This window comes from Myotis myotis, unplaced genomic scaffold (assembly GCF_014108235.1).
Source record: "Myotis myotis isolate mMyoMyo1 unplaced genomic scaffold, mMyoMyo1.p scaffold_m19_p_30, whole genome shotgun sequence".
Classification (NCBI taxonomy): Eukaryota; Metazoa; Chordata; class Mammalia; order Chiroptera; family Vespertilionidae; genus Myotis; species Myotis myotis.
Genome location: NW_023416336.1, coordinates 1,082,800 through 1,106,442, shown reverse-complemented (window position 1 = coordinate 1,106,442; position 23,643 = coordinate 1,082,800). Strand labels below are relative to the sequence as shown.

Below are 23,643 nucleotides of genomic sequence, written 5' to 3'. Positions count from 1 at the left end.
CTCCTACATTGAGCGTCTGCCACTTGGTGGTCAGTGTGTGTCATAGTGACCAGTCATTCCCAGTTGTTCTGCTGTTAGGGTCAATTTGCATATTACCCTTTTATTCTATAGGATACACACACACACACACACACACACACACACACACACACACACACATATCCAATAAGCACATAACAGATGCATGAAATCATTAGTCATTAAGGAAAGCAAATGAACCATAATGCATACCTATTAGAATAGCTAACATTAGATTTCACATACCAAGTGTTGGTGAGGATATGGAACAACCGTAACATTAATACACTGGTGGTGCAAAGGTAAAATAAAATAGTGCAACCACTTTGGGAAACAGTTTTCAGTTTCTTCTGAAGTTAAATATATATCCATCATGTGATTCACTCACTCTATCTACTCTTCAGTATTTATCCAAGAGAAATAAAAGTATTTGTCTATACAAAGACTCACAGAAGAACATTCATAACAGTTTTATTTGTGTAGTCCCAAACAGCAAACAACCAAAATGTCTATGTGGTATATCCATACAATGGAATACTAGTCTGTGATAAACAGAAATAAACTCTTGATTATATGTGACAAAATGCATAAATCTCAGAATAATTATGGTGAGTGAAAGTAGCCTGGCAAAAGAAAATGTACTCTGTGATTTCACTTATATAACATTTTTAAAAATACAAACAAGTTCCTATGACAGACAGCAAGTCAGTTGTTGCCTAGGGATTATCAAGGTAGGGTGAGGATATAGAAGGGTATGAGGAAACTTTTGGGAGCGCTGGTTAGGGCTACTATCCTGAATGTGGTGATCATTTTACAGGTACATACATATGTCAAATCTGACCAAACTTCAATATAATTAAAACAATTGTACACCAAAAATATCTCCAATTATAATCTATCTGTTAGAATATTTTAATAATCTACTAAAATGCTTTCAAAGAACTTCTAATGACCTGGGAAAATGCTTATGGTTTACAATTAAGTGAAGTGGCTCAAATATATAACTTAATATACAATGATGTCAATTACATTGAAAGGTTATATACACACATATAAAAATATTTCTTGTTAGAAACAGATGTATATTACTAAAAGTCTTCCCTGAGTTATGGACTCATGAGTGATTTAAATTTTCTTTACACTTTTCTCTATTTCCCAAGGTTTTCTTTGTTGATGCTGTTTTATTTGATTTATCATTTTTTAAAATATATTTTTATTGATTTTTAGAGGGAGAGAAAAAGAGAGGGATAGAAACATCGATGAGAGAGGTACAACATTGATTGGCTGCCTCCTGAATGCCCTCTACTGCAGATCAATTCTGTAACTGGGGCATGTACACTGACTGGGAATCAAACCTGGGACATCTTGGTTTCTGGGTTGACACTCAATCACTGAGCCACACCGGCTGGGCTTGATTATTATTTTTATTTTACCTGAGATTGCAAATGTCTTTTTATGCAGGAAATTAAAGGAAAGGTGAAGGGAAGAATTTGAGTGATTATTTATCCTGACAACTGATTCCAATATAGGCATCACAGACCCAATATATTCTGGGTTGAAAGATCAAAGAGAAGACTCTGGGAGCTCATACGAATCAAGTATTATCTGTAACTTAGTAATTTGTTTCAAACTCACATGAACTATTATTTTTTCAAATAGATCCCCTGAAATTCAACCTTACTGAATCTCTACAACGTCTATTTTTCAAATCAATAGGTACCTAAAGTAAAAACAAAAACAAAAAACCTCCTAGCATAGAGGTCCTCAAAAACTGATTCCCTTCTACTTACTGCCTGCAGGCTGCTTTACTGGAATGTCTTCTGCTACTGCACCTTATGTAGGATGGGCTAAGCAGTGTGGTTCACATTCAGTTAATAAGTTCCATTACATGTTCCTGTTTCTCTGCTATGACTTTTTCTTATATTCTAAGCTGCTCTAAAACCTGTGCTGTGTGTGTTCTTACACTGTTCAGACCCCAGAACATAATTTGAGTTATAAAGGTAAATTAGTAATCAAATGCTAAAGTGAAACATGTCCTGTGCCCAGAATGGCTTTGTAAAGCTGTTTTAGTTAAACATTCAGGCTTTCTCCAATGTAAGACAGAGATTACTAAGTTTGAGTCCTGGTTAGGTGTGGCATTACCAATCTGCGCTTGATCTTGGGGAAGTCATTTAATGTGTGCTGAGGCTTCTACAACTGCTCCGTAATAATCCTCCCCCAAATTAAAGTCAACAAATAACTTAATTACCATTATAAAATATACTACAAAAAGCAGAGTTATTAATAATAAACCATTCGTTGTTCAAAGGCAGTTTAGTTTACCTCAAAGAATTATTCTCTGCTTTTTGCCTGCCAAGTTCACTTTCGGTATCCATTGCCTTTCTTGCTAGTGATTTCATTTCTTTCTCCACAGTGGTTATGGTCTCCTTCATCAAAGTCATATTTGACATTTGCTCCATACGTTCATCATCAAGCTACACAAGTAGAATGACAAGATTACTGCTTCCCTCTCTACTGCATTTTTTACTCATTATAAAAACATAGTACAGATGAATTTATAAATGCATACAATTAAATTTGGTAACAGAAAGTCAAATTCCATTAATTCTGTTTATATAGTCATAATATCTCAAATATAGCATCTCAAATCCTTCATTAATAAAAAAGGTGATGCCACACATTTAAATTCAGTTTACATATATTTTTCTCATTAGTTTTCATTTCTCCATCATTTTCTCTACTCTAGCTACTCTTTAGGTAGAATAATCCAGTTTCCCTGTATCTGGAAATGTTCTCTTTAATGAAATACGGAGATGAAAATTGTGCTAAAATCCCTGAGAATGCATCCCTAATGTTTTTTTTTTTAAAGCCATTTTGCAATCTAACATGAAAAATATTATACTCACATTTTTAAAAGGAATAAACAGTTTATAACATATATATATATATATATATATATATATATATATATATATGTATGTATGTGTGGGTATGTGTGTGTATATATATATATCACCTTCAGTATTTTAGGATTAGAAACCCTATCATAGAAAAATAAAAGAACCTCTCTGGACATAGTAAAAAAGGAAAAGGGAAAGTCATTGACAGTTTACGGCCAAAAGTACAAAAGTAACTTTTCTTTACATTATGAACTGTACACTCCAGCTCCTCTATCCTCTGTTCCAAGTGAGCTTTCTCATTAAACGCTGTCTCTTGAGCAATCTGGTTAAAAAAACAAAAACAAAACAAAGCACTTTCAATGTCACTGTGTCGTGTTTCACAAATGTTCACATAGATAAAATTCTCTCAAACCTTTAGCCTTTCCCTCAGACTATCTCGTTCTGTGGTCATTCTTCGTAAATCAGTGAAGGCTACATCTCGTTCAGTCTCCACCCGCCGGAGGATGGCATGTGCAGTTGTTGATTTAGGAGACTTACAGCTTTTCATCATTTCTCGGCGAAGCCGGGCAATTTCTTCCTGCGCCTATTATTTAAATACACAGACAGACTCCTGTTTAGAACAGACACAAATACAGCTTTATATACAGTTGTTGAAATCCAAACCTATTACCAACAGCCATGGAGTAGGATAATGTTATAATTTTGACTTTATCCAAATAAATGCAAATGATGCCCCCAAAATGCAAATGCTGTATACAAACAGAATTTTGCTTTCCAAGACCTTTGCCAAAAATTTTTAAGAAATTAATTTGGGGTCAGTCAATGCAAGAGAAATATTTAGTAAGTAATATATATATATGGTATACACCATCCATTTTGTGATATAAATATGAATTCAGCATATATTACAGAATTCAGGTAAAATACTGGTTTAATAAATATTATCATAGTGTTACAGTCTTTCTCTACATAAATGTATATGCCATAGTCATGAACTAGATACCTTTACCTTGACAGAAAAGCCCACTAATCTTTAATGACAACCCAACATACTCTCTACATGCTGTTCAACCATCCTTGGTTCTAAATCTATTCCATGCCTTCAGATAATTTCATATTCTACTTTGGGGCTTAAGCACATATCTTCCTTCCTCTCTATTGTAATCACTACCTACTCAACTAGTCTCCAAGTCTCAGAGGAAAATATGTTACTTCCCAATTTCCAGAGCTAAGCCTTCACCAGAATCCTGGACCTCATCTCCTGAAGTGTCTTCTAAGATATCCCTGACTCAACTATAATCATTTCCTCTCACTTTGAGTAGCAATCTCTGCACTGGCTCTTTCTCACCTGCCTTCAACCAAGCACATGTCTCCCATATCTTGAAAACCTGGCACTTAATACTGTTGTGCCCATTTACCAACCTATGACTCTCCCTTTCTCTCCTTTGTTTTAGTGTCTGTACCATGGCCTGTTCCTTACTACCCACTTTCTCACCCCACTGTAATCTGGCTTCCACACCCACTATTTGCAGAATTTCAACTAATGACCTGAACAAATCTAATGGCCTTTTCTCAGTTCTTGTTTTTGATACTTTGGCAACATCTGACATTGTTTTGAACTCCCTTCTTGATATAATTCCCTCCCTTGGTCTTTTAACATTGTCCTGCCTTAGCTTCCTGTCTTCTTTCTCTCTTTCCAATCCAATAAAATTTCCCAAGATCCTCTGTAGATAGCTTTCTCATTCAGAGACCTCACCCACTCTGAAGGCCCAAAACTCACCTCTAGTCAGATGACTTCTAAATTGAAATATTCACCTCTTGCTTTTCTCCCTATTCCCATCCTACATTTCTTGTTGCCTGATGGCGATTCCTACCTGAATGTACTCCACCTCTCTGAACCAAACACATCTTTTCCATAATATCACCAGTGACTTCCCTATTTCTTTTTCTATTACCACATTTCTTCAGTCATTCAAAACAGAACTTCAGACATTTCCATTCCTCCCTCTATTTGGCTCAAATCAAATCTTGTCAAGTCTTCCTTGGCAGCATCCTAGCCCAGTCCATAAATGCCTCATGCATGGACCACCCCAACAGCCTTCTAAAGAGTCCATGGTTTCTCCCTCCTCTAGTTCTCTTGAAGGAGAAATCTACATATATAAAAGGCTAATATGCTAAGTGTCCCTCCCTCCATCTGACCGATCACTATGATGCACACTGACCACCAGGAGGCAGACACTCAATGCAGGAGCTGCAAAGCTGCAGTGACTTGGCCGTGGCGGTTCTTGGGTGATGCACCCCAAAACCAGAGAGGAGAGAGCCTGATTCCTCTCGGGGACACATGATTCCACCTTCAGCCATGGGTTATGATGTTGCTGGGGCACTGGTTTACTGCACACTTGTGTTTGCGTTACACAACCTGTACAACAGCAACTTTGCAGAGTGCCCTCTCATACTCCAAGACTCTCAGGGGAATGTCGGAGAGCCAGTTTTGGCCCAATCCCTGCAGGCCAGGCTGAGGGACCCCCCGCTGCCGGAGGGACCCCACTCATTCAGCAGACGCTGGGGAGCAGCCATAAGGGGTTGACTCCAGGGCATATCCAGCCCATCTCACCCAGTCCCACCCCACCAGCCATCCTCTAATTAATTTCCAATGTGCACGAATTCATGCATCAGGTCACTAGTTGTTATATAAAAAGGTAACATATAAAGATTGTGTATGAGATAAAGAAGATAATATAAAATTCTTACCAGATTAAAAATGTAAAAATGAGGCTTTAGTTACATTTCTTCTGCTTTAAAAAAAAATAAGCTGCCCATTGCTTATAAAACTAAGTATAAACTACTTGTAATGCCCTTGAACAGGCTCCACCATATAGTCCAGAAGCTAGTAAACTACACCAAATCTCACAGGCCAAATCCAGCAAGTCTCCTGTGTTTTGTAAGTTTATAAGCTGATATTAATATTACATTTTTAAATAGTTGAAATAATCAAAAGAAGAAAAACATTTCATAACAGGTAAAATAATATGAAAGTCAAATTTCAGTGTCCATAAATAAAGTTATATTGCAACAGAGCAAACATATTCATTTGTATATCATGTGTGGATGCTTTTGTACCACAAAAACAGAGCTGAATAGCTATGACTGAGATCATGGCCTGCAGAGCCCAAGATATTTATTACCTGGACCTTCACAGAAACGTTTGCAGACTGCTGCTCTAGTTCAATCTACCTCACAAGTGCCAGATCCCCCATCCTCCACTGTCACATACCTTTGATGCTAGTCTTTGACTGAATCACTTGCCTGTGATTTCCCTGCCTTTATCATGTGCCTCACATCATTTCTTTAATCTAAATGTTCCTTCTTATCCCTTTCAAGATAATAGAAACCCCATTCATACATCCTTCAGGACTCAAACTCTACATAGTCTAGTGAAGATTTCCTTGATCACCATAAAGAAAAATACCCACTTATTTTATTTTTCAATATCTTTAAACTACTTATGCTATGCTAAACTAACAAAAAATAGCCACCAAATACGATATACCTTATCTCCCCAATAAGACTGCCAACAAAGAAAACAGTGTCTGAATGTTTTCAAACTGTACTTCCTGGGTTAATGAGGCAGTGCAGTAGCTCACACTAGCTTCTTATTAACTAACTAGAGGCCCAGTGCATGAAATTCGTGCACAGGGGAGGGGGTCCCTTAGCCCGGCCTGCACCCTCTCCAATCTGGGACCCCTCGGGGGATGTCCAACTGCTGGTTTAGGCCTGATCGGGCCTAAATCAGCAGTCGGACATCCCTCTCGCAATCTGGACTGCTGGCACCTAACCGCTCACCTGCCTGCCTGATCACCCCTAACCACTCTGCAGGACTGCCTGACCGCCCTTAACCATCTCTGCTTACCTGCCTGATTACCCCTAACTCCCTCTGCCTGCCTGATCACCCCTAACCATCTCTGCCTGCCTAATCGTCCCTATCCGCCTGTGCCCCTTTGCCTAATCACCCCTAACCACCTCTGCCTCAACTGCCTGTCTGCCTGATCGCCCCTAACCCCTCTGCCTGCCTGCCTGATCACCCCTAACCATCTCTGCCTGCCTGCCTGATCGCCCCTAACCGACTCTGCCTCCTTGCCTAATCACCCCTAACCACCTCTGCCTCAACTGCCTGTCTGCCTGATCGCCCCTAACCATTGCTCTCCCCTGCCGGCCTGAGATCACCCCTAACCGCTCTCCCCTGCCAGCCTGATTGCCCCTACCCGCTCTGCCTGCCTGCCTGATCACCCCTAACCACCTCTGCCTTGGCCCCCGTCACTGTGGCTTTGTCCGGAAGGATGTCCAGAAGACGTCTGGTCTAGCCAGTCTAATTAGCATATTACCCTTTTATTAGTATAGATTTACACTTCAAATCTCAATATAAAATTGTTTATGCCCAGCCGGCCTGGCTCAGTGGTTGATTGTTGAACTATGAACCAGGAGATCATGGTTCATTTTCTGGTCAGAGCACATGTTCATTTTGGTGGCTCGATCCCCAGCGTGGGGTGTGCAGGAGACAGCTGATCAATGATTCTCTCTCATCATTGATGTTTCTATCTCTCTAATCCTCTCCCTTTCTCTCTGAAATCAATAAAAATATATTTAAAATAAAATAAAATTGTCTGAAAAGAAGGAATATAGCAAAAATTTGAGGATCACTAACAAAGTATACTTATGCAAGTATAGGATTTTCTATCCAGAGGTTTCAGTAAAATCTCACATCTTACACTCATACGCACAGAGTTCTCATTAAAGGACTCTCCTGCCTCTTAGCAGTTCTGACCCTTTAATCATGTGTACATACATTGACTCAGGTTTCATGGTACAGACACAGACACCAGAGAATTCTAATCAAAGCCAAGTAATCACTCCACACACTTAGAAGTGGTAGCTGCTATTTAAACTGCCCAAACTAAAAACAAGAAAGCTAATTAGGGAAGAGAATATCATGTGTCATCCATTAAATAGCTAATATAATGTTTAAAACTTTATAATAAAAGACAATGCTGAAAAAGAAAAAAGTTAATAAGATTGAGATTTGAGTGAAAGAAAAGAGTACTGTGATTTAACCAAAAGGATTCTATAGTATACTATATACTCTGGGCATTTATTTTATATATTAAGATATATGCCCAGACAGATCCATTTCCCCCTGGGTCAATTCTCCTATAACAAGCTTAATTAAATGGCAAAGAGCAGACCCAAATAGGGGTCAGATAATCTTGACTGATTCCTGCTGTTCTTGGGCAAAATAGTTAACCTTATTAGCCCTGCCTTCCCATATTAAATGAAGCAAACAGGCCAAATAATCATGGTATCAAAAGTCACTGTAGTTATTTAAAAAAAGATGAGTGCCCTACCTGGTTTGGCTTAATGGTAGAGCATCAGCCTGTGGACTGAAAGGTACCAGGTTCAATTCCGGTCAAGGGTACATGCCTGGGTTGCAGGCTTGATCCCCAGGAGGGGGCGTTCAAGAGGCAGCCATTCAATGATTCTCTAACATCATTGATGTTTCTATCTCTCTCCCTCTCCCTTCTTCTCTGAAATCAATAAAAATATATTCAAAAAATAAAATAATAAAATAAAATAAAAAGCAATGAGTAAGCTTGACTTTAAATTAAAATACAACCCACTAAGGTGAACTTTAAAACTTCAAAAAACCAATGTTTCCATCTTATGATTATTTTTTTCTCTTACAGCGGCAAGCCCATCACCCTGCGCAAAACTGCTGTAATTCTTGCCCTAACCGGTTTGGCTCAGTGGATAGAGCGTCGGCCTGCAGACTCAAGGGTCCCAGGTTCAATTCTGGTCAAGGTCATGTACCTTGGTTACAGGCACATCCCCAGTGGGGGGCGTGCAGGAGGCGGCTGATCGATGTTTCTCTCTCATCGATGTTTCTAACTCTCTATCCCTCTCCCTTCCTCTCTGTAAAAAATCAATAAAATATATATTTTTAAAAACTGCTGTAATTCTTAATTGAATTTGATATTTTTAAAATATTATGCTGGTAATATATTTTGTTTAATATTTGTGGAATAAAGAAACTATTTGGTTAATAGAGGTATTAATTTTAAGCTAAAAATAGAGATAAACTTATTTTACTCTCTGAAATAAAGTTATATGGCAGTTTCTAAAGTGATTGATAGTACATTAAAATAATGTTACAATTTTTTAATCTCCAAACTCAAATATTTTTACCTTAAACTCAACATATCTTTCTATTTAATGTTTTCTCCATTTCATATTCCAAAAATCAGACTATTTCTATGCATGTATATGACCTTTTATGGGTATGGGGATAACATATGTATGTGTGCACACATATACTGTATTGGAAATATATTTCATTAAAAATATCTTAAGAATGAAGGTAATTCCTAACTGGTAGTTAAAGTAATTTGGTGGCAGATTTAAGCATACCTAAAGAATTACATATCTCTAGAGTTAACTGTTATTACTTACATATTTTGTTTTCTTGTAAACAAGTTTACCTGTTCATAAAGAAGAAAGGTCTTGTCTCTCTCAGATGTAAGAACCTTGACATTACCCTGAATTTCTGCCAAATGACGCTCATATTTTTCCAGCATGCACTTAAGTTCTTCACGGTCTCGTGTGGTCTTCAAAAGCTCCACATCACAGTGTGTAGCCTACAATTATTGGATAAGAAATGTGAAGCTCTTCTTTGCATGATGGCCATTCATAGTCTCTACTTAAGCAATCATGATGGTATAAAGAAAGGAAATGATGGAAAAAAGTTTAAAAATCACCTCGCTTTTAAACAGCTTCATCCCAAATTGCTCCACATTTATCTGATTACCTCCTAACTATGACAAATACTGGGGATAAAGAACCAATTTCAATGGTCCACTGTCTATCAAAGAGACATCTGTCTCCCAACATCTTTGATATACCAATTCATGCCAATCAACCTGAATTGTTTCCAGATTAGGTAAATTAAAGAATAAAAGTCAGTGTTTGAGCAATAAACTCCAAAATATTTATAACTTTCCAAAACTTACCCGGGAAGATGGTGACAGGCGTCTTGGACTTTTGGATCTACTTCTGATCATCTTTCTCAAGTTTTGAGCTTCACTCTTGTAGTGATCTTTGTCTGCTTCTAAGGTCTTGATAAAGGAATCAAGTCTGGAAGGAGATTTATTTTGTGATGTTTTAGTCTCTAAAATTATCTTGCCAGAGAGAAAAAAATCAGGCCAATATTTTAAGCTAAACTACAGCAACATTTTCTACATGAAGTTGAACACACACAGGATCCTTAAAAATAATAAATGTGGTCATTTTAAAAATATATATATTTTTATTGATTTCAGAGAGGAAGCAGAGAGAGAGTGACAGAAACATCAACGATGAGAAAGAATCATTGATCAGCAGCCTCCTGCATGTCCCCACTAGGAATCAATCCCTCAACCTGGTCATGTGCCCCTGACCAGAATTGAACCCAGGACCCTTCAGTCCACAGGCCAATACTCTATCCACTGAGCTAAACCAGGTAGGGTAATAAATGTGGTGTTTTAAAAATAACTTTGAAAAATCACACTTTAAAAAGAGCAGTTAGTTTTCGTTCTTTCCCAGCATTTCTGAATGTTCTATATTTTGATTTAACTAAAAGTACTCCTAAATTTACACAATAATTTTGAAAAGAAAAAAGAAAATAAAGAAATTTCAGAGAGGCCAGAAATGTCCAAAGGATAGTTACAAATCCTAAAAATAAAATTAATTTGCTTAGAAAAACTTGTATAGCATCTAAGTTTTGTGCAATAATTGTTCAAGGAATGAATAAATTAAAGGAATACTGGATATTCTATAGTTATAAGAACTTTCAAGTGCATTCCCATTCACTTTAGCATATTTAGAAACATTTCTTTTACATTTATTTTACCAATGCTATAATGGAAGGAAATAACAGATATACTTACAGAGAAGATGTTTCAAATATTTTAAATAATAAAATGGAAAGGTCTAAACAGAGCAGTTTTCATTTCACATTGTTAAAGAAAACATATTACCTAGAACTAAACAACAAAACTTGACATAACAGATATTTCTTACTAGGAAAAAGAAAATATGTAGACAAATGCATCTTACATGTTGAGAATTAAATTACTCACAGCTATCATTTTAAGTCAGTTAACAGCGAAGGGCATTGATACTTAAAACTAACCAAAAGTTCTCTCTAGGAGAGCAAGGAGTAACGCTGAAATGGATCAAGAACAGCATTGCTCTTACACATGGGAGTACCCTGTGCAACAAGCAGAGGGCTGACTGTAGAACACAAACATTTTTCATTGTTCACAAAATCACGAGAGTCAAAACATATGTACAATTTTTTATAGTTTTACTAATATTAACAAAAATAAAAATTATTACCTAACATATAAAAGGCACTTACAGATCTAAGTCTTTTTCTTGTATCTTCCAATACTATTATATTATTTTGCTGGGAAACGAGTTCAATCTGAAAATCAAGCCAGAAAAAAATTATTTGGATTTTAAATATGTAAATTGATTTAACTGGGAAAAGAGAATATAAAAAGCAAGACACTTAAAAATAAAAACATGCAGTGAATATTTTACAAAAAAACCAATATTCCGCCTCTTTATGTTTTCCTACCTTTGATGGTAAAAGAACCTAGGATGAAGTATAACAGTTTCTTTGAATTAGCTAATGTCTTGTATAAAATATTGATATTTTTTAAATTACGCCCCACAAACTAGAAAAAATGTCAATACTAATTATAATCCTGAAGATAATACTATGGAAGAAATAAAAGAATGACTAGGATGTTAAAGGTTTTCCCATATCACCCATGGTCAGAAATGATTGTCTTTTCCTTTGAATTCTTAATAGCTTAGTTTGATCCAACCCACAAAATCTTTTTGTATAAGATTTATGACATCAAACATATCCAGTCTCATAGTATAGTTCCCCATAGTTATAGTTTAGTTTAGTATATAACTAAATTGTATGTTCCTAGAGGCCAGTGACTATGTTTTTATGCAAAGTTGTAAAGCTCTCTGCTGAAAGTTGGCAAGCTAGTTTATTTCTCAATTCATAAACCTCTCATTATTCTAAACTAAAACGTACTATATTTTAAATGTACTATATTTTATTTTATTTCTTTAAATGTACTATTTTTAAATATAATCTAGGACTACTATGCCTCATTTGTTCTTTTGATTAAAGTACTTTTCTAAGATGTCTCTGGAAGTCATACTTTTATGAAATATTAAGAGATTTTATGGTATGAGACATAACATACACAGTTTGGGTAAGCTTATGTATGGGTAAGTTATTTGGGTCAACAATTTTCAGTGCTTTAATTATACTACTATGTAGACACTAAAAAAAAAGGATAAATATTGAGTAGTGTGTACAGATATCCATACTAAATTAGTATTAAAACTCCACAAGGCCAAAAGTTTTATTTAGTATGACACATTCTTGTAAAAAATAAATTTATATACAAACATCCTATATGCAGATGGAAGAAAATTTATATCCTATCTAATAAAAGAGAAACATGGTAATTAGCGTACATCCGCTACCCTTCCCATTGGCTAATCAGGGCGATATGCAAATTAACTGCCAGCCAAGATGGCGGCCGGCAGCCAGGCAGCTTGAAGCTAACATGAGACTTGCTTGCTTCAGTGACGGAGGACTCCAACGTTCCCCACCTGCCTTGCCGGCCTCTGAGCTTGCAGTTCTAGAAACATTGTTACAAGTATAGAAGCTAAACAAAATCCCAGAAACCTGCTTTCAGCCCTCCAGGATCTCAGAGCTGGAGTTGATACAGTGTTTCGATTATAGAACCCAAACAAACCAGATACCTGCTTTCAGCAGCAGAAGCCTCAGAGCTGGAGCCAGAGCTAAAGCTGGCCCAGAATTAAAAAAAAAAAACCACAAAGAAAACAAGGAGCGGTTGGGAGCTCCAGTTACCCACCAGCCTGAAAACGGCCCTCAGCCCCTCACCCAGACTGGCCAGACACCCCAGTAGGGAGCCCCACCCTGAAGGGTGTGTGACCAGCTGCAAACAGCCATCATCCCCTCATCCAGGATGGCCAGGCACCCCAGTGGGGACCCCCACCCTGATCCAAGACACCCTTCAGGGCAAACCAGCTGGCCCTCACCCATGCACCAGGCCTCTATCCTATATAGTAAAAGGGTAATATGCCTCCCAGCACTGGGATCAGCGGAGCCGAGAGGCCTCCCGGCACCAGGATCAGCATGACAGGGGGCAGCACCCAAACCCCCTGATCAGCCCTGCTCTGTGCCTGATAGGGGGGAGCTCCCCAACCCCCTGATTGCCCTGCAGCTGTGTGTGTGACAGGGTGTGGTGCCCCAACTCCCTGATCGGCCCTGCTCTGTATGTGACGGGGTAGAGCCATAACCTCCCCATTGGCCCTGCCCTGAGTGTGAGAGTGGAGGCGCCCCAACCCCCTGATCGGCCCTGCTCTGTGGGTGATAGAGGGCGGCGCCCCACCCCCCACCCCCCCGGACCCTGCTCTGTATGTGATGGGGTAGAGCCATAACCTCCCCATCGGCCCTGCCCTGAGTGTGACAGTGGCTGCGCCCCAACCCCGATTGGCCCTGCTCTGTGGGTGATAGAGGGTGGCGCCCCAACCCCCTGCTCTGCCCTGCTCTGTGTGTGACAGGGGGCGGTGCCCCAACTCCCCTCTCGGCCCTACTCTGTGAGTGACAGGGGGGAGCTCCTCAACCCCCTGATGGGCCCTGCTCTGTGCGTGACAGGGTACGGAGCCCCAACCCCCCTGATGGGCCCTGCTCTGTGCATGACAGGGGGCAGCGCCCCAACCCCCTGATTGGCCCTGCTCTGTGCGTGACAGGGGGTGGCTCCGCAACCTCCCTATCGACCCTGCCTCGAGTGTGACAGGGGGCGGTGCCCCAACCCCCAAATCGACCCTACCCTGAGTGTGACTGAGGATGGCATAGCAACCTCCTGATGGGCCCTGCTCTGTGCATGACAGGGGGCGGCGCCCCAACTCCCCAATTGGCCCTGCTCTGAGCCCAACCAGGGGCTGCACCTAGGGATTGGGCCTGCCCCCTGCCATCCGGGAGCAGGCCTAAGTCAGCAGGTCGTTATCTCCCGAGGGGTCCCAGATTGCGAGAGGGTACAGGCCAGGCTGAGGGACCCCCCCTCCCCCCCGAGTGCACAAATTTTTGTGCACCAGGCCTCTAGTATACACACACACACACACACACACACACACACACACACACAAAGAGGTAATATGAAAATTAGGCCAAGAAGCCCTAATGGGTCACAACGGATAGGAGGAGGTTGTGCTCACAGGTGAGGCCCAGAGCAGAGATGGAGACAGAGACGACGGGGGAGGGGGGCGGGCTGCCCAAGCTGGTGCGGTGGATCCGGATCTGGCGGCCCGAGCGTATGCAGGGAGTAGGGCAGGGGGTGGCCTGGGGCAGAAGTCAGGCACAGGTCCCAGCTGCCAGCGGCTCCAGTCAGGCCTGACTCCCATGGCAGCCGGCGCTGTGCGAGTCAGGCGCGGGTCCTGGCCACCCACGGGGTGCCTCCTCACACAGCGGGAGGCAGGGCGCCACTGGTCCTCTAGTAACATATAAACTGAGGAAGATGGGTTTTGTCTAGTTATTACAATGTATGATTATAGTAGATGTTATTTTATATAGGTGAAAATTTTTAATAATAGATATGTATTACTTTACATATAAAAAACATAATGCTGATTCTGCTCTGAAAAACAAAATAAAAAGATGCTAACCCAGTTTGTTCATTTATTTGACAAATGTTTAATGAGGACCATGTGCCTGACATTTTGCTATATGCTAGATCTAGTGGTAAATAAAATAGACAGAAATCTCTGTCCTCATGAAGCTGACATTCTACTTAAAAAGAGAAAAACAAAAGATATTAGGTAAAATATATGTCAGATAGTGAGTGTGTTGTTCAAAAAATATATATTGAGCACTCACATCTGTTCTTTGCACTGGACATATAAAAAAGTGGGCAAAATAAATTAAGATCCCTGCCTTTGGGGACGTTATATTCCAGCTGGGTAGACAATTGAAAACAAACCTAACAAATAAATTATATAGTACAATAAAAAAAAAAGAGCAGAGTTAAGGCTATTGGGGTGTTTATGAAGGAACAGGTCAGAATTTTAAATAGAGTGATTGGGGAAGTCCTCATGAAAAGGAGCCCTTTGAGCAAAGACTTAAAGGAGGGAGCAAGTCAACCATATAAAAATCAGGGCCAGCACTCCAAGCAGAAGATACAGCGTACAGCAAAGGTCCTAAAGGCAAAAGATGTCTGCTAAATTCCAAGGAACAGTAAGGAAGCTAGTGTGGCTGGAGCAGAGGGAGGGATAAAGTAAGTAGGAAAGTGCTACAGAGAAAAATAAAGCAAGCAGAGGAGAGAGAGAGAGTTGTGAATATTTGTGTGTCTGATAATGGCTTCCAAGTTAATTAAAAATATAAATTGTATCAAAAGAAACTAGTACTAGTAATGGTGAAATTGCAATTCTGCTTCTCCATATTTAAAAAAAATTGTATTTTTAATTATCTGGGAAACACTGTTTTAAGATATAAATGGCAAACAACTCAAAATGAGAAGATAAAAGGAAACATATAGTTGTGGTGGTTTTCAAATGTCCACGAACTCTAATATTCCTTCCTTCAAAAAATGGAGCTTACCTGTCCTCCCCTTAAGTGTGGGCTACACCTAGTGACACACGTCTAATGAACAGGACGTGGCGGGAGTGCTGGTGCACAGCTTGTGGGTCACCACAGGCATTACCGATTCCTCCTTGCTGTTTCTCTTGGATCACAGGCTTGGAGACAAGCCAGCTGCTATAAAGATTATATCAAACGACCTGAGGGAGAGGTCCACCTGGCGAGCAACTGAGGCTTCCTGCCAAAAGCCAATGGCCATCTGAGTAAGGCATCGTAAAAGCAAATCTTCCACGACAGTCAAGCAATGACTGTGGCCTAACCATCATCTTGATGATAATTCCTAAGAAACCATGAACCAGAACCACTCAGCTAAGTGGCAATTGAAACTGCAAGATATAAATGTTTGTCATTTAAGGCCATTAAGGTTTAGGGAAAATTTGATACATAGCAATAGATAACACAATAGTAAATCTTCAAAACATTTTTATGGAATAAATAATGGAAGAAGTTACTCTTTAAAAAGTTGACCTTTAAAAAATGACTAAAAGTGGATTCCAAGATGGCAGAATAGGTGGAAGCTACATTCACCTGCTCCCAGCCCTAAACCAGACTTACAGCTAAATTGTAGAGCAATAAACTTGAATAACCAAATGAAATATTATAACCAAGGATTTATAGAATAAGCCACCTAGAGACTCGTAAGAAGGGCAGAGGCAAGGAAAGGGCCAGCCTCCATACCCAGATATGGTGGGTAAGAAGACAAAGGGTATTGTGCTACAAAACTCTGCGCCACCCTCCACAGGGATCCCAAACCCAGAGCAACAGGGATGGGAAGAAGAGCACGTATAGCATAGCATCTGGTGGTGAAAATCACTGGGGATTCAGTCTGCCTGGGAGACCCAAATGCCATCTTCCCAGGAATGAGAACTCCTATGGTCACAGCACCAGCCTGAGGAGTACACTGTCTGGCCCCAACTGCTGGCTAGGGCAGTTTGCCAAACTCAGGTCATCTGGAGGTGTCACCCAGCCCGGACTTTCCTGACCCTCTTTTTCTAGGGAGGTTCTTAGCGGAGACTCAGACAGTGACTAAAATGTACAGCTTTAGAAAAAGGACAAGTCCCCCCCATCTCGAGTGCAGAGCTGGTGCCCTTCCCCCCAGCTGCTGAATCACTCGGTGGGTCCTGTCCTGCTGAGTTCACCTACATAGGAAAACAGGAGTTCCATGCAGAGCTGGAACCTTCAGAGTATGTTTTCCGGGGAAACTTTTGTACAGGAACCAGACAGCCAGGTGCTGTGGTACACACCACATTGCCAGGGCAGGGGGCACTCCTTTCTCTTTACTAGCTTAGCCTGCACTATCCTTTAGCCTGCACTACCCTGGGAAGGTGAAAAAGTGCCTGCCCCCTCCTACAGGCTTGTGGGCAACACCCCCAACAGGAGACTGTTTGGACCAGCCCTACCAAGTCCCAGATACCGCGCCCAGCTAGTCTCAGTTCTGATGGGGGAAAGGAGAACGGCTCAGAGCTGGAACATTCTAGGTGTGAGGAACTTGGAGGCTATTGTCTGGGACCAAGATGATGTGCTTAGCTTCCTCCTGTGAACTATGCTGGCATCACCCCCAATGGGAGACTTGATCTGTCCCCCTGAGCCCAGGATGGCTGAGTTTACTCCTGTAGATGGGCGGGCGTGCTGGCTGTACCCAACCTGAACCTGTGGCATGCCCCTCCTTAGGAAACTAGAGTTAGAGACTCTGGGATGGACTGAGTAGTTTGGCTATAGAGGAGGGATCACTTTCCCCTCATTAGTTGCCTGACCTTATGGCCCCCAAGTAGGGGACCCACTGGCCCTGACCTCCCAACCCCAGATGCCCCACCACCATACCAGGCTTGCTACCTATGGAAGGGCCTCTAATTTGTGGCCAACCTGAGCCCACACTACAGTCTTTCTTTGGAAGGAGGAAGACAAGGCAACCTCAGGAGTAGTAGGAGTAACTGACAGGCAGAGATAGACCTCAGGAAGCCTCGAGCCTTTTACAGATCTGCCCCCAACTCTAAGCTAGAGGACGCCAAATCTTATACACAGATTGGCCCCTCCAATGCACACCCAGACCCAGTAGACACAACCACAAACGGTGAACTGGGTGGTAACTCCAGACAGGTAGCCCAAGGCTGGTTATATACCATGTCTGACCTGTACTGGTATGTGAACCTTGCCCGAGTGGATCTAGAACCAACACAACCAATGGTGAGCATCAGACTATACCAGAGCAAGACCCAACTAGCCACACAAGTGGCACACACAAAACGAGATTCGGGCAGGCACCAGACCCTGCAGGGAACAACTCTATTTTGAGAGGGACACTTCTGCAGAGTGTCTCACACAGGATGATTGAGGTTTCCCCTTATAGTCAGTCAGCATGAAGAATTAACTCCACTCATGAATGGCCTAAAAATATTCAAGGCTCAACTACAGGTGGGTGCACATAACCCACAAGAAACATACCTGAAACATGGAGCTCAGGTGATCTAAAATATTGTTCCACTGAGCCTGACAAAACACCTTCATCACAAAGCCATCATAACAAGTTTGGGACCCATAACAAATCTACCTAATACACAGAAACAAAATGGAGAGACAAAGGAATATGTTTCAAATGAAAGGACAAGAGAAATCACCAGAGAAGAATTAAATAAAAAGAAGCAACCAAAACATTAGATGCAGAGTTTAAAACAACGGTTACAAGGATGTACAAGGACCTTAGGGGGAGAATGGATGATCTCAGTGAGAACTTAAATAAAGAGATATAAGCATTAAAAAGGACAAAGAAACCATAAAAAAAGAACCAGTCAGAAATGAAGAATATAATTATCTGAAATAAAGAATACACTAGAAGGAATAAACAGCAAGTTAGATGAAGCAGAGTATCAAATCTGTGATTTAGAAGTTAACAGTAAGCACCCAAGCAGAACATCAAAAGAAAAGAGAATTTTTTAAATGAGTAAGTCTAAGTGACCTCTGTGATAGCATCAAGCATAACAATACCCACATAATAGGTGTACTAGAAGGATAAGAGAGTAAGCAATGGATAGAGAACCTATTTGAAGTAATAACAGCTAAAAACTTCCATAACCTGGTGAAGGGAAAAGTCACACAAGTTCAGGAAGCACAGAGAACCCCAATCAAGGTGAACCCAAAGACCCCCACACCAAGACACATCATAATTAAAATGTCAAATGTTGAAGACAAAGAGATAATCTTAAAAGTCAGAAAGACCTACAAAGGGACTCCCATAAAGCTGTCACCTGATTTCTCAACAGAAACACTTCAGAACAAAAGAGACTGGCATCAAATATTCAAAGTGATAAAAAACAATGACTACAAAGAAGACTACTCTATCCAGCAAGGCTATCACTTAAAATTGAAATTAAAGGACTTCTCAGACCAAAAAAATAAAAAAGTTCATTACCACCAAATCAGTATTATAAGAAATGTAAAGGGGCTACTTTAAGAAAAAGAAAGGAAAAAATTCAAGAGAGGGGAGACATAGGTATAAAGAATAAAACTGCAATAAATAAGTAGCTATCTTATATAATAAAAGCCCAGTGACTGAACAGCGGAACAACCAGAACGACTGGTCAACTGGTCACTATGACGCACACTAACCAGCAGGGGGCAGACACTCAACGCAGGAGATGCCCCCTGGTGATAGTGCGCTACCACAGTGGGAGCGCAGCTCAGCTGACCAGGAGGAGTGGCTGCTCCCGCTGCAAACCCCGGGCCAATGGGCAGGAACCCAGGCTGCAATCATGACCTCCTTGCCCCAGGCTCCTCCTCCTTGCTCCCTGCTGCCTCCTCCAGATGCCCGCAGGCTGTGCAGTGCTGCCGCCAGGCTCGCAGAGCTGACCCTGGAGGCTGGGAGGTGGAATCGTGGCCACCACGGGACTGAGGCCTACTCCACCACCTCTCAGTGCTATTGTCCCTGGGCCCAGCCCTGACCAGGTCCTCTGGAGAGGCAAGTGCTCTGGCTCCATGGAAGATGCCGGACCAGGGAGCAGCCGCTCAGAGGGTGGGTCCACAGCCGCTCAGCTGACCAGGATGAGCTGTGCTCCCATAGCAGGCTGATCCCTGCAGGCCGATCCCCGCAGGCCACACCCCCTACCAGTGCATGAATCTTGTGCACCAGGCCTCTAGTCAATAATAAGCTCAAATATAAAAGGATTAAATCCTCCAATAAAAAGATACAGCATATCTTTTACTAAGAAAACATATATACTGTCTACAAGAGACTCACTTTAGAATAAAAGTAACACAGACCAAAAGTGAAGGGATAGAAAAAATATTCCATGCCAATAGAAAAAAACACCAACACAAAACTGAAGTACTTATATGTGACAAACTAGACTTCTAAACAAAGGGCATAAAAGAGACAAACAAGGTCATTACATAATACTGAAGGGATCGATCCAACAAGAGGATATAACCCTTGTAAACATATATGCATCCCAACATAGGAGCACCTAAATATATAAAGCAAATCTTGGTGGACATTAAGGGAGATATTGATAGCAATACAGTCATAATAGAGAATTTTTAAATCCCACTAACAATTGATCTTCCAGACAAAAAATCAACAGGCAATAGCAACCTTAAATGATACACTAGATCGAATGAATTGAATTGATATTTACAAAGGAATTCATGCCAAAGCAGCAGAAAACACAATCTTCTCAAGAGCACATGGAACATTCTCAAAGATAGAGCACATGTTAGGACACAAAATAAGTCTTAACAAGTTAAAGAAGGTTGAAATCATATTATGCATCTTCTTGGATCACAAAGACACAAAACTAGAATTCAACTGCAATAAAAAACACTGAAAAACATTCAAATACATGGAGGCTAAATAGCATGTTATTAAACAATGAATGGGTTAACAATGAGATATAGGAATAAATAAAAAATTACATGGAAACAAATGAAAATAAACACACAACAAACCCAAATCTCTGGGGTACAGCAAAAACAGTCCTGGGGGTGAAGTTTAGAGCAGGGGTCCTCAAACTACGGCCCGCGGGCCACATGCGGCCCACCGAAAACATTCATCCGGCCCGCCGGGTGTTTTTGCCGCCGCTGCCTGTCCTGATTAGCAGCCTACTCGTCCCGGGCCCGCAGTGTGCATGTGTGGAATGTCTGAGGGACAGTGAACTGGCCCCCTGTTTAAAAAGTTTGAGGACCTCTGGTTTAGAGAATTAGAGGCCAACCTCAGGAAGCAGGAAAAATTTCCAATATACAATCTAACCCTATACCTAAAAGAACTTGGAAAAACAACAACAAACAAAGCCCAGAATATAAGGAAGGAAATAATAAAGATCAGAGCAGAAATAAATGACAGAAGAGACTAAAAAAAAAAAAAAAAACACAAACAAACAAAAAAAACAATACAAAAGATCAATGAAATTAAAAGCTGGTTCTTTGAAACAATAAAGAAGACTGACAAACTTTTAACCAGACTCGTCAAGAAAAAAAGAGAGGACACAAATAAAAAATCAAAATTGAAAGGAGAATAACTGACACCAAAGAAATATGAAAGATTGTAAGAAAGTACTATGCTGTCCTAACTGGTTTGGCTCAGTGGATAGAGCATCGGCCTGTGGACTGAAAGGTCCCAGGTTCGATTCTGGTCAAGGGCATGTACCTTGGTTATGGGCACATCCCCAGTAGGAGGTGTGCAGGAGACAGCTGATCGATGTTTCTCTCTCATCAATGTTTCTAACTCTCTATCCCTCTCCCTTCCTCTCTGTAAAAAAATCAATAAAATATATATTTTTTAAAAAAGTACTATGCCAACAAGCTGGACATTGTGGACAAAATAGACTAAGTCCTAAAAACACACAACCTTCCAAAAATAAACTAGGAAGAATAAGAAAACCTGAATAAACTGATTACAACTAATGAAATTGAAGCAGAAATAAAAAACAAACAAACAAAAAAACTCCCAGCAAACAAAAGTCCTGGAGCAATTGGCTTCACAAGGGAATTTTATCAAACATTCAAAGAAGAGCTAATACCTATCCTTCTGAAACTGTTCCAAGAAATTCAAGAGTAGGGAAATCTTCCAATCTCTTTTTATGAGACCAGCATTATCCTAATTACAAAACCAAAGACACTACTAAGAAAGAAAATTATAGACCAATATCACCAATGAACATCGATGTTAAAATACTCAACAAAATATTAGCAAACTGGATCCAACAATACATTAGAAAGATCATACACCATAGCCAAGTCAGATTTATTACAGGGATGCAGACAGGTACAATATTTGCAAATCAATAAATGTGATATATCGCATAAACAAAATTAAAAATAAAAATCACATGATCATATGAATAGATGCAGAAAAAACATCTGATAAAATCCAGCACCCATCTATATATACAAAGGGTTAATATGCTAAGTGTCTGTCTGGGTAATGACATCATGTAGCAACACCCAGTTTCCTCTCCCTCGGAACTAGCCACCTTGGAGTTTCTGCAGCCCAGGAACACAACTTGCTTCACAGCCAGGTGGAAACATTTAACACTATAACCAAATGGCTGTGAAGCGTTTTCCTGTGCCTCATCTCATTTGATCCTCACAGAAGTCTTGGAGTAGGTAGATAGGAAACTTGGTGGAATCCTATTTTCTTTTCATTAGCCGGAAACAGAGATTTAGAAAGCTTAGAAAGTTGACCCAACTGAAAAGAAGTAAGAAATGGTGAACCTTGAAAATGACTTCAGGTTTTCTCACTGCACAGAATATAGTCAAACACTGCTGCAGTTAAATATGTTACCCTTTGTTCTCCCTGCATAATTTACAATAATAATCTGATTCGTGTTGATATTTACTGCTGTGTTGCTGACAATTACCTGAAAGAGAAGTTGGGGTGCTTCAATGGGTTGGAAAAAGTTTAGCTAAATCAGAAAGCAGGTCTAATTAAGCAAGTTTATTCTATATCTATGGAAGGCTAAGTTGACTCATGCATGCGTGATAGATATAAAGCTCTTGCTGACACCAATCTGGACAGAGTAGGAATATTCCTACCTGAACCAGTTTTTGGACATGGTCAGTTATATGTTGCTTTATCTCGAGTTCAAAGAACTGGAACATTAAAGTTGTAAATACTTCATCACAAAGGAAATTAGTCAAGTACTCTGAAAGTGTTTTTACTCTTGATGTGGAATACAGGGAGAAATTAGAATAAGTTCAATCAATTTATCAGTCATTGTTTTTATCAATGTTATTTTTATATCATGTTTTATTGTTTTTATATCATGTCTTTGTGTTGTTATGGCATGTTGTTATTGCTTATTAATCAATTTATATATTATTTTTATATACATTTTACTATTTTTCTTTTATCTCTGACACTTCTATTATAGAGAAAGGGCAAATAGCAATATTAAAATATTTCTTCTTATTAATTTCCTTTCAATGTGCATGAATCTGTGCACCGGGCCACTAGTTTATGATAAAAACCCTCAGCAAAATGGGAAGAGGAATCATACCTCAACATAATAAAGGCTATATATGACAAACCTACAGCCAACATCACACTAAATGGGCAAAAACTAAAAGTGTATCCCTTAAGATCAGGAACAAGGCAGTGATTTCAACTTTCACCACATTATTCAATGTATAAGTGGAAGTCCTAGCCATAGCAATCAGACAAGAAAAAGAAATAGAAGGCATCCAAATTGGAAAGGAGGAAGTAAAACTATCATTATTTGCACATGAGATGTACACAGAAACAATTCCACCGAAAAACTACTAAATAAAATAAATAATTTCCCAAAGTAGCTGGATACAAAATTAAAATTCAGAAATTAGGAGCATTTTTATGCACCAATAATGAACTACCAGAAAGAATAATTTAAAAAAAACCCACACATTTACTACTGCAACAAAAGAAATAAGATACTTAGGAATAAACTTAATCAAGGAGGTAGAAGACTTGTACTCAAA

At 40.1% G+C, this 23,643-nt stretch overlaps 1 protein-coding gene across 1 annotated transcript in view; it reads right to left on the bottom strand.

Annotated features, from left to right (window-relative positions):
- TSGA10 (testis specific 10) overlaps positions 1-23,643 on the bottom strand; it is a 273,384-nt gene that overhangs the window by 231,087 nt on the left and 18,654 nt on the right. Inside the window, exons 3-5 of the mRNA XM_036302250.1 lie at positions 11,365-11,430; positions 9,977-10,100; positions 9,449-9,604 (exon numbers count right to left, since the gene is read on the bottom strand). Of these exons, the coding sequence (XP_036158143.1) occupies positions 9,449-9,604; positions 9,977-10,027 (207 nt within the window). The 5' untranslated portion in view covers positions 10,028-10,100; positions 11,365-11,430. The remainder of the gene's footprint in view (positions 1-9,448; positions 9,605-9,976; positions 10,101-11,364; positions 11,431-23,643) is intronic.